At 46.3% G+C, this 14,035-nt stretch overlaps 1 protein-coding gene across 1 annotated transcript in view; it reads left to right on the top strand.

The window, feature by feature from the left end:
- LOC142574616 (scoloptoxin SSD14-like) overlaps positions 1-14,035 on the top strand; it is a 103,222-nt gene that overhangs the window by 64,350 nt on the left and 24,837 nt on the right. Inside the window, exon 10 of the mRNA XM_075683659.1 lies at positions 9,753-9,946. Within this exon, the coding sequence (XP_075539774.1) occupies positions 9,753-9,946 (194 nt within the window). The remainder of the gene's footprint in view (positions 1-9,752; positions 9,947-14,035) is intronic.

Raw genomic sequence — 14,035 nt, 5'->3', positions numbered from 1 at the left:
TTAAGTACGTGTTCTAATCACTCTATACATCTAGGCTGCGATAGCATGCAAGTAATGTAATGCTCACATGGGCGAAAATTTTTTTTTCTCACAAAAGCATTTGCGCAAATGTTTGCATCGCGCCACACTTTACAGTGCATGGAGACGTGGAATGTAATGATGTGCTATAAGAGTTGTGTATATTTTGTCTAGTTCGTTCTCGTCATTCAAAATTCAGTTGTTGCCCATGTTGATCATTGCTATAAATAACGCTATAAAACTTTAAAAAGGCAGGAACAAGGTGCACTTTATAGCAAAGCTGATTCTTACTCTCATTCTTGATTGCCGACTTTGCACTTCAGTGCAGTGTAAAGTGAGGTTAATTATTCTTATTTTTCATACATAATCGAACATTCAGGGGGCTTGATTTCGACAAATGGCATGTTTGATGGCAACAAACATGGAAACAAAAGTTTCGAGTTATTCTTTGACAATTTAGAGGAGATAAATTTTCCTGTCTGGTCTTTTTCATATAAGAATTTTACGGAGAAAAATTTGGACGTTTCTGTTACTGCTTGCAGAAATTACACACATATATCTCTCCTTGTACAGTGTCTGTGTTCGGCACGCTATGCAATAAACCCTGATAGCTTCACTTTAAGAGTACAAACGATTTTTGGTTAAACACAGTACACAGAAATTTCGCAGGAAGACGGGTTCCGAGGCCTATTTTATTTACACGCGTGTGAAACAACGTTATGATGCGCCGTCATTGATTTGGAAAACCTATGATTTGTGGCTGAAAGCGATCGGCATATTTAGAAGCGCACTGCATATTGTAGAAGGCGAGTGAAGAAGAAGTAGCAAGTTTAAGCTGACGATGTGCAAACCGTCGCGTAGCATTGGTTTAAGAAAGTGCCTATTTTTATACGTTCAGGAAGATCAAAAAGTACAAAGGACATAAAATTAAATACGCGCGCTTTTTTAAGTTAAACATACACTAGAGAGAGACGGAGAGAGGCAGAAAGAACCGCGCTGTCACTATCACCTGGCGAAAAAGGACCATGATCGGCTTGTTCTTGCACTTATATTCCTGCCTCAGAAGTAGAAGTTGACTGCGCCGGGGCAAAAGTTTTGTATGACAATCTAGAAAGAGGAACTTTAAAAAAAAAGACTCTCTTGAAGTTTACTGTAGAAATGTCAGTTGGAACGAAATTATTGAAAACGTTCTCAGTGACACTTAGCTGACCATTTACTATCCGTCTACAGTTTTATGTGTATCACATGCGTGATATTGTCAAGTAGCAGTGACGGTGAATAATACAGGTGTAAAACTCTGAATGACGAAACTAATTTTTTATTGGGTGAACTTGACCCCATAAAAGCAAGTTACACTCAAAGCGCCGCAATAGCGGCGAACACGGCCGGCGATCATCGAAATCTGATCTGCTGGTCAAGCGCGTCGGTTTTTATACATGAGTCATCGAAGGTTCCAGAGTAATCGCCGGTGCGCTCGTGTCTTCCAGAAAGTTCTGCACAGTTCGCGTCGCACATTCAATCAGATTACACACGCTTCGGTGACAATAGACAGACCACAAAACCATCGCAACTGACTCCGCGCGCTGACCGACATTTGTTAGACGGGGAAAAGCAGCCACCTGAAAAAGGTAAAAATTAAACGTGTCAATGTCCCCCTCTCAAAAACTTCGTACCAATGTACAAACAGGAAGGCGACAAACAAAAGCACACCTATTAAACAAAAGTAACGAAATAACAAAGAGACTAGATCCAATGTAACTGAGTCCGAAACAAAAATCACAAGTTCAGCTATAAAAACTCCCAAAGTTCGTCAGCACTGATAAAACAGCTTAAGTAGCACAACATGGACTATTTCAAGTCGTGAACGGCGCCGCTGTGATAGCGAAATGCCGTCTGGTGCGACCTCATAGTAGAGTGCGATAATGCGTCTGATGATCTTGTAGAATCCGAAATAGCGGCGTAAAACTTCTCACGAAGTCTTCGTCGGCGTACCGGGGTCCAAACCCAAGCACGGTCGCTATAGGCTCGAATTCCACGTATCGTCGTCGAATATTGTAGTGCCGTCTATCAGTCGTCTGCTGATTTTGATGCGGAGGTGGGCGAGCTGTCGGGCTTCTTCGGCGTGCGCTATATAAGAGGCTACGTCGAGATTCTCTTCGCCGGTGACGTGCGGCAGCGTGGCGTCGAGAGTTGTCGCGTTCCTTCTCTAAATCAGTGTGAACAGTGCCATTGAGTTTTTTTCTTACACTGCCGTTTTATAAGTGAAGGTTACGTACAGTAGCACCGCATGCCACGTCTTGTGCTCGACGTCGGCGAAGCATGTCGGCGAAGGTCTTGTTCATCTGCTCCGTAAGACCATTCGTCTGCGGGTGGTAGGTAGTTGTCCTCCTGTGGCTGTATTTAGAATGGATTGGGTGAGCTCTGCTGTAAAGGCTGTTGTTCTGTCGGTGATGAGGGCTTCTGGGGTACCATGTCGCAGCAGGATGTTCTCGACGAAGAATTTCGTCACTTCGGATGCGCTACCTTTCGACAGAGCTTTCGTTTCAGCGAAGCGGGTAAGGTAGTGCGTCGCCACAACGATCCACTTATTTCAGGATATCGACGTATGGAAGGGCCCCAACAAATCCATCCCGATTTGCCGAAAAGGTTGGCAAGGAGGCTCGATCGGCTGTAGTAATTCCGGTAGCCTTGTCGGTGGTGCCTTGCGTCGCTGACAGTCTCGGCATGTCTTGACGTAACGGGCGACGTCGGTGGTCAGACGTGGCCAGTAACCTTTCCTGTATTTTCGATAGCATCCGGGAGAATCCGAGGGGCCCAGTGGACGAATTGTCATGTAGGGCGTGCAGTATTTCTAGACGCAGTGCTGAGAAGAAAAACAAGGAGGTAGTTGGCGCGGACTGGTGAGAAGTTCTTCACGAGTAGGTTGTTTTGAAGCGAGAACGAAGACAATCCTCGCTTAAATGCCCTAGGGACAACGTCGGTGTTCACTTCCAAATACTCGACGAGGCTTTTTAGCTCCGGATCGAGTCGTTGCTGTTCACCGAAGTCTTCCGCGCTTATTATTCGAAGGAACGCATCGTCATCCTTGTCATCTTGAGGCGGCGGGTCAAGAAGGGAGCGTGATAGGCAATCGGCATGAGAGTGTTTTCGTCCGGACTTATAGGTTACAGTGATGTCATATTCTTGTAGTCTGAGGCTCCACCGCGCCAGCCATCCTTAAGGATCTTTTAAATTCGCTAGCTAACACAAAGCGTGGTGGTCGCTGACGACATTAAACGGTCTGCCATATAGGTAAGGGCGAAATTTAGCTTAGCCCAAATGATGGCGAGGCATTCGTTTTCGGTCATAGAGTAATTACCTTCCGCTTTTGACGGCGAGCGGCTGACGTAAGCTATCACCCGTTGAAGTCCGCCTTTCCTCTGGAGTAGAACGGCACCGAGGCTTAGGCCACAGGCGTCTGTGTGGGTTTCTGTATCGGCGTTTTCGTCGAAATGTACTAGTACCAGTGGCGACTGCATGCGTCGTTTCAATTCTTGAAACGCGTTGTACAGGCACGTTTTCCACTTGAATTCGACATCACATTTAGTTGGATGTGTCAGTGCCTCAGCGATGCGTGAAAAGGCCTTGAAAAAGCACCTGTAGTAAGCACACATGCCAAGGAATCTACGCACCGCCTACTTGACGATGGGCTGCTGGAAGTTTCCGATGACAGCTGTCTACTACTGGTCGGGGCGGACTCCATATTTGTTGATAAAGTGGCCCAGGAACAGAAGCTCATCGTAAGCGAGGCGCCACTTTTCTGGATTCAGAGTGAGCCCTGATGACTTGATGGCCTCTAATACTGTCGCAAGCCGCCTAAGGTGATCGTTGAAATTTCCGGTGAAGACGGCGACGTCACCCAATTAAACAAGACAGCCCTGCCACTTCAATCCTGCTGACATCGTGTCCATCACGCGCAGGAACGTTGCAAGCGCCGAGCACAGTCCGAATGGCATCACCTTGAACTCGTAGAGGCCGTCTTGCGTGATGAAGGAGGTCTTTTCGCGATCTCTCTCGTCGGCTTTTATTTGCAGGAGCCAGACTTGAAATCCATTCACGAGAAGTATTTAGCGTTGCAGAGCCGATCCAATACGTCATCTATCTGTAGGAGGGGCTATACGTCCTTGTTAGTGATCTTGTTCAGTCTGCGATAATCGACACAGAAACGTTGGGTTCCGTCCATTTTCTTCCCCGACCGAGACTACAGGAGATTATCAGGGGCTTTTCGGCGGCTGGATGATGTCGTCTCGCAGTATGTCGTCGACTTGATGCCTGATATCTTCCGGTTCTCGCGTCGAAACTAGGTAAGGGCTCTGGCGTAGTGGTCGAGCGCACTCTTCCTTTATTATGCGATGCTTTGCAACTGGTGTTTGTCGAATTGTTGACGTTGTCGAAAAGCAGTCTTTGCATCGCCGGAGGTGACTTCTGAGGTGTTGCTGCTTACTGAAGGGGAGATTTCGATTTATGTCGAAGTCTGGTTCGGGAACTATGGACGTCGGAGTAGGTGCGGCAGAATCCTAGAGGACAAATGCATTGCTGGTTTCTACAATTTCCTCGATGTATGCGATTGTCGTCCTTGTTGATGTGCTTGAACTCCTGGCTGAAGTTAGTCAACATCACTTTCGCTTGCCGACCATGCGGTTGAGCGATCCCTCTTGCGACGCAATTTTCCCGATCGAGCATTAGACGTTTGTCGCCCTCGATGACACCTTCTACGACTGCGAGTGTTTCGGTGCCGACGGAAAGGACAATGCTGTAGCGAGGCAGGATGCTCACTTGATCTGTGAGCACATTGAAGGCATAGCGACTAGAAGCACTCTCCGGTGGTATCGCTTGATCTTCGGATAGCGTTATCAATTTCGACTTCAAGTCAGTGATTGAACCGTGTTGTTTCAGGAAGTTCATGCCGAGACTTACGTCTCGCGAGCACTGTTGGAGGATAACGAACGTCGCAGGGTAGGTCCGGCCATGAACTGTAATTCTTGCCTGTAATTCTGTAATTACAGGCGAGAATCTGTAGGTCCGGCCATGAACTGTAATTCCAGTCGGCGTTACTCGGTGTTCTCGAGCTGTCCGAACTTGAGGGTCGTCCCATGAAGTCTTGACTTTCTTCAACTTGGCGGCGAATAATCCACTGATGACGGAGTAGTCGGTACCAGTGTGTACAAGTGCGGTGACTTCGTGGTCATCGGGAAGAACATCGAGGTTGGTGGTTCTTTGTCGTGCATTGCAGTTGGCCGGGTGTTGGCGTTGGATCACCGCTACGTCGTGTTGACGTGACTGGAGCGTCGCGTCATAAGCTCTTCTTTTCTCGGCGTATTTGCTCCCAGGCTTCGTCGGGATGGCGGCGTGTCGTTGCTATGTCGTCGAGGTAGTCTTCGGCGTCTTCGTCGGCTGCGGAGGATCTTCGTCAGTTCGAGGAACAGCAACCGCACCTCCATCGGTTGCTGCTTTTAGTTTTTCAGATATGAGCTGACGGACCGGCCCCTGGCATGGCCAGTGCATGGCTGCCACTGTGGCGACAGGTAGCGTCCTGGTGACGCCAAATGGTATGATCGTGGAGGGCTCCAATCATAGAGTTTCTCACTATAACACCTAGAGCGTAATCTGGCGCCACCGTGTATGGGAGTTCCTTAAGAGGAAGCTTTAGCTCGGGCCCAACTCCGACGCGGCCTATTCAAATACATGTAAAGCGCAAAAACGTTTTTATGAAATAACCCCTGGACCGATTTTAATGAAATTTGTTGAATTTGAAAGAGAAAGTTGAATTCTAGTGACTGTTGGAAGCGGAATTTCTATTTAGGGCTTGAATTTTTCTTAAAACGATTTTCAAATATTTGACCGTTTGAAAAATATAGAAGCACAATTTTTAAAAATTGATAGCTCTGTATCAAAAACAGATATCGCGGTTCTGTGAACGGCATCCATTAGATCATTGAAAGTGGACAAATTCGATATGTCATTTTACATCTTACGTGAATCTGTTACGTTGTTTACAAGGGTTCTGCAAAAGCTGTATTTCCATGTTACTTAATTTTTTGAGATTCATGTGTAATATATCAATTTTGTCCGCTTTGGATGTACTATTAGATGCATTTCACAGAATTGTATTATCGTTTTTCCTTTAGGCGTTACGGAGTTGTAAACTTGGCAGTTTTGTTTTTTTTAAATTTCAGATTTTCGCCAGTTTTTAATAAAAGATTGACGCCCTAACTGAAAAATTTGAAACCAACAGTCACAAGATTTTAAGTTTTTCTTTTAAATGCAACAAACCTCGTCAAAATTGGTGCAGTGGTTGCCGAGAAAAACGAATTCTCTTTTTACATGTATTTAGATAGGAGCACCCGAGCACCGTGCCGTCATGGGAATGACGGTATATGTGTCTGCGAGGCTCGTGTTGGCTGGTGTTGTTAGAGGCTTCGTTTAGAACGTAGATATGGCTACGCAAATAACGCGTTTTCAAAGTAAAATCTTCATAAAATGTTTCCATTCACGCATATTACATCTTTACTCACCTAAAATGCATGACCAAGCGAAGAAAAGCAAGAACAGACGACTAACTGTTTCAAAGCGAGCACGAACCCTGTCGTCTGTCCTCCAACTTTAGCGGCCCGCTGATACGTTTTACGTAACCTGTAGTCGTACACACAATAACAAGTTCTCATAGTTAAACAGAACATGTTTTCGCGTAATAATAAAGCTAAAACAGCTTTTCATAGGCTGTTTTAGTAGAAAATGAATCATTGTGACAGACGGAACTGTACTTCCCAAGCGCGTCTTCAAGGTGTCCTGTCTCTATGAGAACGATGCCAATCCGAAGTCACAATATACCGGCATTCCCATGCATACCACAGAGCAGCAGCGCCAGATTTCCCTCTAGGTAATGTAGTGAGAAACTCTATGGCTCCAATCAGTGGCGGCGAGGTAGTCGCCGATATTACGTGGCCGTTCCCCTTGTTGTGCGCGCGGCGCGTTCACGGCGAACGTTGGCAGTCCCAAAGTCGCGGTATGGGTACCAGCGGTAGACATGTCCGGCTTCCCCGCAGCGATAGCAGTGCGGGCGGTGGTTGGGGACGCCCAAATGCCCGTCTTCCTCGGGTAGCGGCGCTGGGCGACGGCCGGGCGTGCTGGCCGCGGCGGCGGTGCGCGATGGAATTGCAGCGTTACGGGGCCCTGGCGTGGTCGCTGAAGGGGAGCTTGACGGCAGGCGACGATGGCGTAGGTCATCGCTTCCGGCTGGGCTTGCGGTGATGCCCGAACTTCTAGTTCTTTTAGGGACCGCCGAAGCTCTTCTTTAACTATGTCAGCGATCGAGGCCACCTGGGGCTGCGACCTTGGGTACAACTTCTGCAGCCCTTCCCGTACGACCGTTCTGATCGCCTCGCGCAGGTCATTGGCGCGTAGCCTTTGAGCTTCGGCGGAGTTCATTGTCGGCACAGGCCGGTTGTATTGCTTGGTACGCATTTCAAGCGTCTTCTCGATCGTTGTGGAGTCGTAAACAAAATTAGCGACAGTCTCGGGCGATTCGCGTATCAATCCGGTGAAGAGTTGTTCTTTCACACCCCGCATCAAGAACCGAACTTTTTTTCCTCGGAGTTGGTGTGGCGGAAGAGGCGAGTCATTTCCTCTGGGAAGATCGCGATGGTCTCATTGGGTAGATGTACTCGGGTTTCTAGTAGATCTTGGGCTTACTCTTTGCGTACGACGCTTGTGAATGCCTAAAGCAAGCCGCTTCGGAACAGGTCCCACGTCGTTAAAGTGGCCTCTCGATCCACGAACCACGTCCTGGCGGCGTCTTCCAATTCGATATAGACGTGCCGCAGCTTGTCGTCGCTGTTCCAGCTGTTAAACGCAGCGACCCTCTATTACGTCTCCAGCCAGCTTTCCAAGTCCTGGAATGTTGAACCGTGGAACGTGGGTTGGCTCCCTGGGCGGCTGTAGCTTGATAGGCACTGGCGACACTGGGGCTGTCATTGTAGCTGCTGTTGTGGCTGTGCACTTTCCGGTCTTCCCAGGGAAAAGTTCGTGTTCTGGACGTAGACCTTGCGGTCTGCGGCTAGCCTGCCTGTCCTTGGCCGCATTGGTGTCTTCGTGGCTCGGGCTTGGTTCCCGGCTTTGCGGGGACGTTCGGTGCATGAACGCACTAGCACTTACACCAGATGTTACGTAGTAGTGACGATGAATAACACAGCTTAAAACTACGAATGACGAAACTAACTTTTTATTGCGCGAACTTGTGCCCACAAAAGCAAGTTACACCTAAAGCCAGGGAATGCGGCGAGCAGGGCAGGCGATCGTCGAAATGTGATGTGTCGGTCAAGCGCGTAGGCCCTTACACATGAGTCATCGAAGGTTCCAGAGTAATCACTGGTGCCTGTGTGTCTTTCAGAAAGTTCTACACAGTCCGCATAAGACATGCAATCAGATTACACGAGCTTGGGTGACAACAACCAGCGCATATAGAACCAGTGGTAACATTCGAGAAATTTCCGATACATACGGGCGCGTCTGGCACTGACCGATAACATTTGTTAGACGGCGAAAAGCGGCCACTCGAGAAAAATAAATAAATGCACGTGCCAATATAAAGCCTGTGTACATGCGACCTTTGTGTATCTCACAAGAGGTGTAAAAAAAGATAAGTGACACTTAACTTTGAAGGGTCTCTATATCTCGTGTGTTTTCCTGTAGTACACGCCATATTTATCCTAATTAGGTACTTTCATATGCGCAGAATGTTCTATTTTTGGCTATGTGGTTGTGCTGCCGAGTCTGAGACGCTCGCACACATTATCTGTGTCTGACCGAGATACAGTGCTGAGAGACAAGTGATGTGCAGAGTACTGGACCAGTTGGACAATCGCCCACTTTCAGAACTAAAAGCTTTAGGCCAATGCTCCCAAAGGACATCCGCGTTGAAGGCCTTACTCGCGCTATTAAGGTTCTTGCGGTCTACGGGGTTCACGACAGACTTTAAGAATGCCGCCCCCTACTGCTCTGTAGTGTACGCGCTTTGTTCGTGCTTGTCTCCCTTTCTTTCTATCTCCCCCTTCCACTCTGTTTCTCTCTTTGTCCCCTTAACCCTTGCCCCTGCGCAGGGTAGCCAACCGGAACTACCTCTGGTTAACCTCCCTGCCTTTTTCTTTATTATTCTCTCTCTCTCTCTCTTAAGACTCTGGTTCAATTCCGGCCAGTGCGGCCACGTTCCCGACGGAATTCGAAAACGCTAGTCTCTTATGCTTTGACTTCACGTTAACCATCCCCAGATTGCCAAGATTAGTCCGGGCACCTAAATATAGCGTGACCCACAGCCCAGGTCTAGCTTTCAGACGTTGATTTCATAAATATGCTGTACAACATTTGCACAAATGTACATCCTTGGATATTTGTATTAAACTGTGAGACTCTAAACATTTTTTTCCGTGTGCGAGCTATGCTCAATTTTGCCGGTCAAAATTTAGAGCACCAGGAAACGTGTAAGGGAGCAGCAGTTGGTACATCAGAAGAAGCTGCTTTAGTATAATTTAGCAATTTCTGATAGCAAGCTGAATTGTCTACGTTTTCGAGTTGTAGCCGCCCTTAGATAGTTGGGTGAATTGCTTTCTGTCGATTTACTGAGCGAACCACTTTATGATGCTCGTATCACATTATAAATGCTTTCGTTTCTCTTCTGACTTTTCTTATTTTTCATGCAGTTGGTCAAGAACATGACATCAAAGTGGTTCGCCGAACAGGCAAGGTCTAAGGTCAATGACTCCTGCACCTACAACAACCCCGAATACTACGGATTTGTCAATGAAACTATTGAACAGGACACGGGCACCGCCCATGCTACATTCTGGGGGCCAGATAACATCGCCATCAGCGTCTCCAGCACCATAAACTATTAGTATGTGTTGTTTTACTAGCATAATTTGTTAGTGTTAAACATGAGAAAAAAATATATTTATTTGAAGGCAAACGCTCAGAGCATAGCGTAATCCACTGCGTTCTCGCCAGCTCCTCAACAATAAGCGAGAGAAAGAAGGAAGAAAAAGAAGGAAACAAAGGGAACAGAAATATCAGTGATGGCAATTGTTACAAGGAGACCTAATAAATAACACGTTTGTGGTTGGAGTGGCGTCCAGTTGTCAAGCAAGCCAAAACAATGGTTTCATACTACTTATGAGCACTCCGGTACGTGCGTGATCACTATGAGGTGAAGGACGTCCATTAAAAAAAATTATCGTTACGTAGGTCTTTACAGCACTTCGTGTCGGCTCGTCCGGCGTGGGGTAGCCGTACTGTCAGGATTTGTGAGTTGACCAGACGAGCTTTAAGTAGATAACGGAATTGATGCAAAATGAGAAAATACGACAAGATACTTTAATTAATGAATATAACGCGCTTACATTCTTTGGCAGCATTTTGCAAAACATCTGAAGAAAACGCCATTTCGATCTTATTTTCAAACAGTAGTGCGAGACAAGTCTATTTTAGCATTGGTGTAGATTGAAAGAAGTTAAATGTAATTAAGGGGAGAGCGCGTGCACTGTTCAAACGAGGCTATAGGACTGCCACACTAGCAAAGGATGTAATAACCGAGAATGGAGTTTTATTGGCTTCTTTTTTCATGGCTGCGTTGCGTTTCCATCTCTTTGCGCAGCAACGTGAATGCCTGGTTTGTTTTGCGAACTAAAAGAAAGAAGAAACGATGGCAGAACACATGAACTTGTTTGATTATACGTTGGGCTAAGCTTTTGTTTAACGTTTCACCTAAGTGGTATGCAGATAGACACATGATGCATGTAATTTCCTTTAATTTCTCAATTTGAGCTAGGAATTGTTTACGTGTTTTTCCATCGCGAGTGCTTTTGTGCCATTTGGCTTTTGGAATATTTGTTCCTATTCTGCAGTGCGTTTCGCTGCATGTAGCTAATATGGTGATGATGATATTTTTCACAATGGCACAAGCTCAGTGTGGGGGGATAGGAAATTAACCATGTGATAGTATAACAACAAAGCAAAAAAGAAACAGAAAACTATATGTAAACGAAATTTTCTAAGAAACGAATGATAAATCTAACATATTAGTGTGAAATAGAGTAATTAGCCTGACTGAAACTGGTAGATATGAAACAAACTTGCTAAGAAAAAGCTAGACGGGAAGGAAAAGGTAAATTTTAAACATTCTAACTCTTCTTGAGATTTTTATAATTTATACAGAGAGAAGTAAATGAATAAGTAAAGGAATGGGAATATTGTTACGTAGGAAGACAGCGACGAAAAGCTATTTACAAGTATATTTACGGGGCTATAGGCCGCAATTGGCCAAGAGGCAACAGCCCGCGCTAGCTTCCAAATCGTCGTCGTCTTCTTCTTACTGCTCGGCTCTTCGTCATTGGAAATACTATCCCGTAGCAATATCAACAGGAATAATTGTTTTCCAGAGGCATGTCTCGGCATGTCTCGGCATACATGTCTCGGCAAACGTTCCTATGGCTGTATTCCAACACTGATGCGCCAAGTGAGAGTACAATATCAATGCATAAACATAGCCCGTGATAAGGAAGCTAGATTTCCAATATTTTTTTTGAGTGGAGAACCACGCATGACAGAAATAAAATAGTAGATTGATCACGACTCATTGCAAATGTTGCTTAAAGGATCTACTTCCAGACGAGATGGTCGCGAGTAAACATTAAGAGGTGGCATACAGCAATGCAAACACGTAAATGAAATTTGATTTTTGGTGTAGCACATCACGTCTGTTCCAACAATAACTTATGGGCATAAATTCCGTGGATTGTGCTAGTAGGACGCTTTTTATGCCTTCAGCCGCAGTAGTCGTCAGCCCAGAGACCACACGACTTCTAAAAATGCACGTGCAAGTAAATCAGCTGTCTTATTACGATGAATTCCGATATATATATATATATATATATATATATATATTTATTTATTTATTTATTTATTTACATAGGGCGCTTTTTAGCAAACACAGATTTTTTATAAAGGGGCTATAAGCGCTGCGAACGTGGTGTTTTTTTACGAGCGCGTTCCTCGGCCAGGTGGTCATATTTTGGCGCTAATAATGTGACCCTTATAAGACTAGCAAAACATACGTAAATAACATGGGTACTACCTTAAGGGACAGTTTATAGGGAAAACTTCAAGGTAGTAACATTTTAATGCACTTTCACTTGATAAAAATTTTAGAAATTGCACCTAATTCGAGATATTTATCATAAAGGTTCAACAGTAAATCCAGCCATCTTGACCGAGTGTCGAGTGTCATTTGGTTTTGTGAGCACATGTTCTCCCAGTAAAAAGTTAGTTTCGTGATTCGGAGTTTTGCAACTGTGTTCTTGAACGTCACTACAACGTGACATCTGGTGGAGGTGCTTTGCGTTCATGTACCGTACGTTCCCCCAAAGCCGTGAAAGAAGTCCGACCCGCGAGGACAGCACAGATGTCGGCCCGGACCATCGAGCTAGCCTCAGGCTATGAAACCAGTCGCACGAGTACAGCCTTGTTCCCCAGAATACAAGGAAGCGTACGAGGATCACCTCAGCAACAGTGTCAGCCCCAGTGCCAGCAACATTGATCATGCAGCAGCACCCTAGGGAGACACCAACGTTCCGCAGATCAACATTTGAGGACCCAGAAAGCTGGCTGGAGACGTATGAAATAGCCGCTACATTTGACGATTGGAACAGCGATTGGAACATCCTTTTATCAAGGCTATAAGAGCTGGTATGAGCAACCTTAGTGAAATGTAGCGTGGCAATATAACCCGCATATACAACATGGTAATATCATTGTATGTTAATGGCATGCATATACCTGACTATACGCGGAGCCTTACGCCGACGCCTGTAGCGATGATCACAACAGCGAATCTTCGCTTGCAGTGTCCATATAATTGCTATCTCAATAAAATGCCACGTTCGCTGCACTCATTACTTAAAAAATTCTGTGTGGTCTCAAAAAACGCTTTATATATTCACCGAATGACCCACATAAATAATTCTGTTATCAAATTAGATGCCACATTAACTGCATATGTTGCCATATATAATCTGGTGGAATAAATCTATAGTGCACAGCGCCTTTTGTGACGGAGATAATGTAGAACTGCACAAATAGGTAAACCCTGTCAATAAATGCTCATAGTGAGAACTAGAGGTTGAGCACGGGTCAGTCAGTCAGTCAAGAACTTTATTGAGGTCCTGAGGGGGTTTGAGCCGTTGGAGATCGCACGCTGGGAGCTCCTTGGGCCGAAACGGTAGGCGACGCCCAAGTCGGGACGGGAACGTGGTGACGCTCCGCCAGTTCTTGGGCCCTCTGGACGGCCTTGAGTTGGAGTGTGAGGTCCGGGCTTTTGAGGGCTTCTTCCCATTCGGGCTCACTGGAGAGAGGGCCCTCTGGTAACGCGGTACATTGCCAAAGCATGTGCGAAAGTGAGCAATAGAGTTCTGGGCAGTCTGGGCAATTTGCCGGGATTTCTGAATTATAGTGGCTTAATAGGCCTCGTGACGGATACGAGTCCGTTTGCAGCATTCGAAACGCAGCCGCCTGCGCGCGCTCGAGTTTGGCGTGCGGGATCGGGTATTTCATTCTGCCTTTTCGATAGTGTGAGGTGATTTCTTGGTAAGTGAGTAGCGGGTCATTAAACTGAATGTCCAGCCCCTCGGAGGCCGTGGGACCGTCGCGGCGGGCAAGTTCTCGCGCACGGTCGTGGGCCGTTTCATTGAGGTTGGGTTTTTGCGGGTGAATGTCTTTCCCCATGTGAGCGGGGAACCAGGAGAGGCATCGTTTGCACTCTTTTGAGCTTGCTAGTAGTATATGCGCTACCTCTTTCGATACGTTGCCGCTTTCATAAGCCCGAATTGCAGCACGCGAATCCGTGAGGACATGGGTAAATGTGGGGTCTGCCATGGCGATGGCTAAGGCTGTCTGTTCTGCTTTAGCGCTGGTGGTCGATTTAACCGATGCC

Source organism: Dermacentor variabilis, chromosome 3 (assembly GCF_050947875.1).
Source record: "Dermacentor variabilis isolate Ectoservices chromosome 3, ASM5094787v1, whole genome shotgun sequence".
Classification (NCBI taxonomy): domain Eukaryota; kingdom Metazoa; phylum Arthropoda; class Arachnida; order Ixodida; family Ixodidae; genus Dermacentor; species Dermacentor variabilis.
This window is presented reverse-complemented; position numbering and strand designations above follow the sequence as displayed.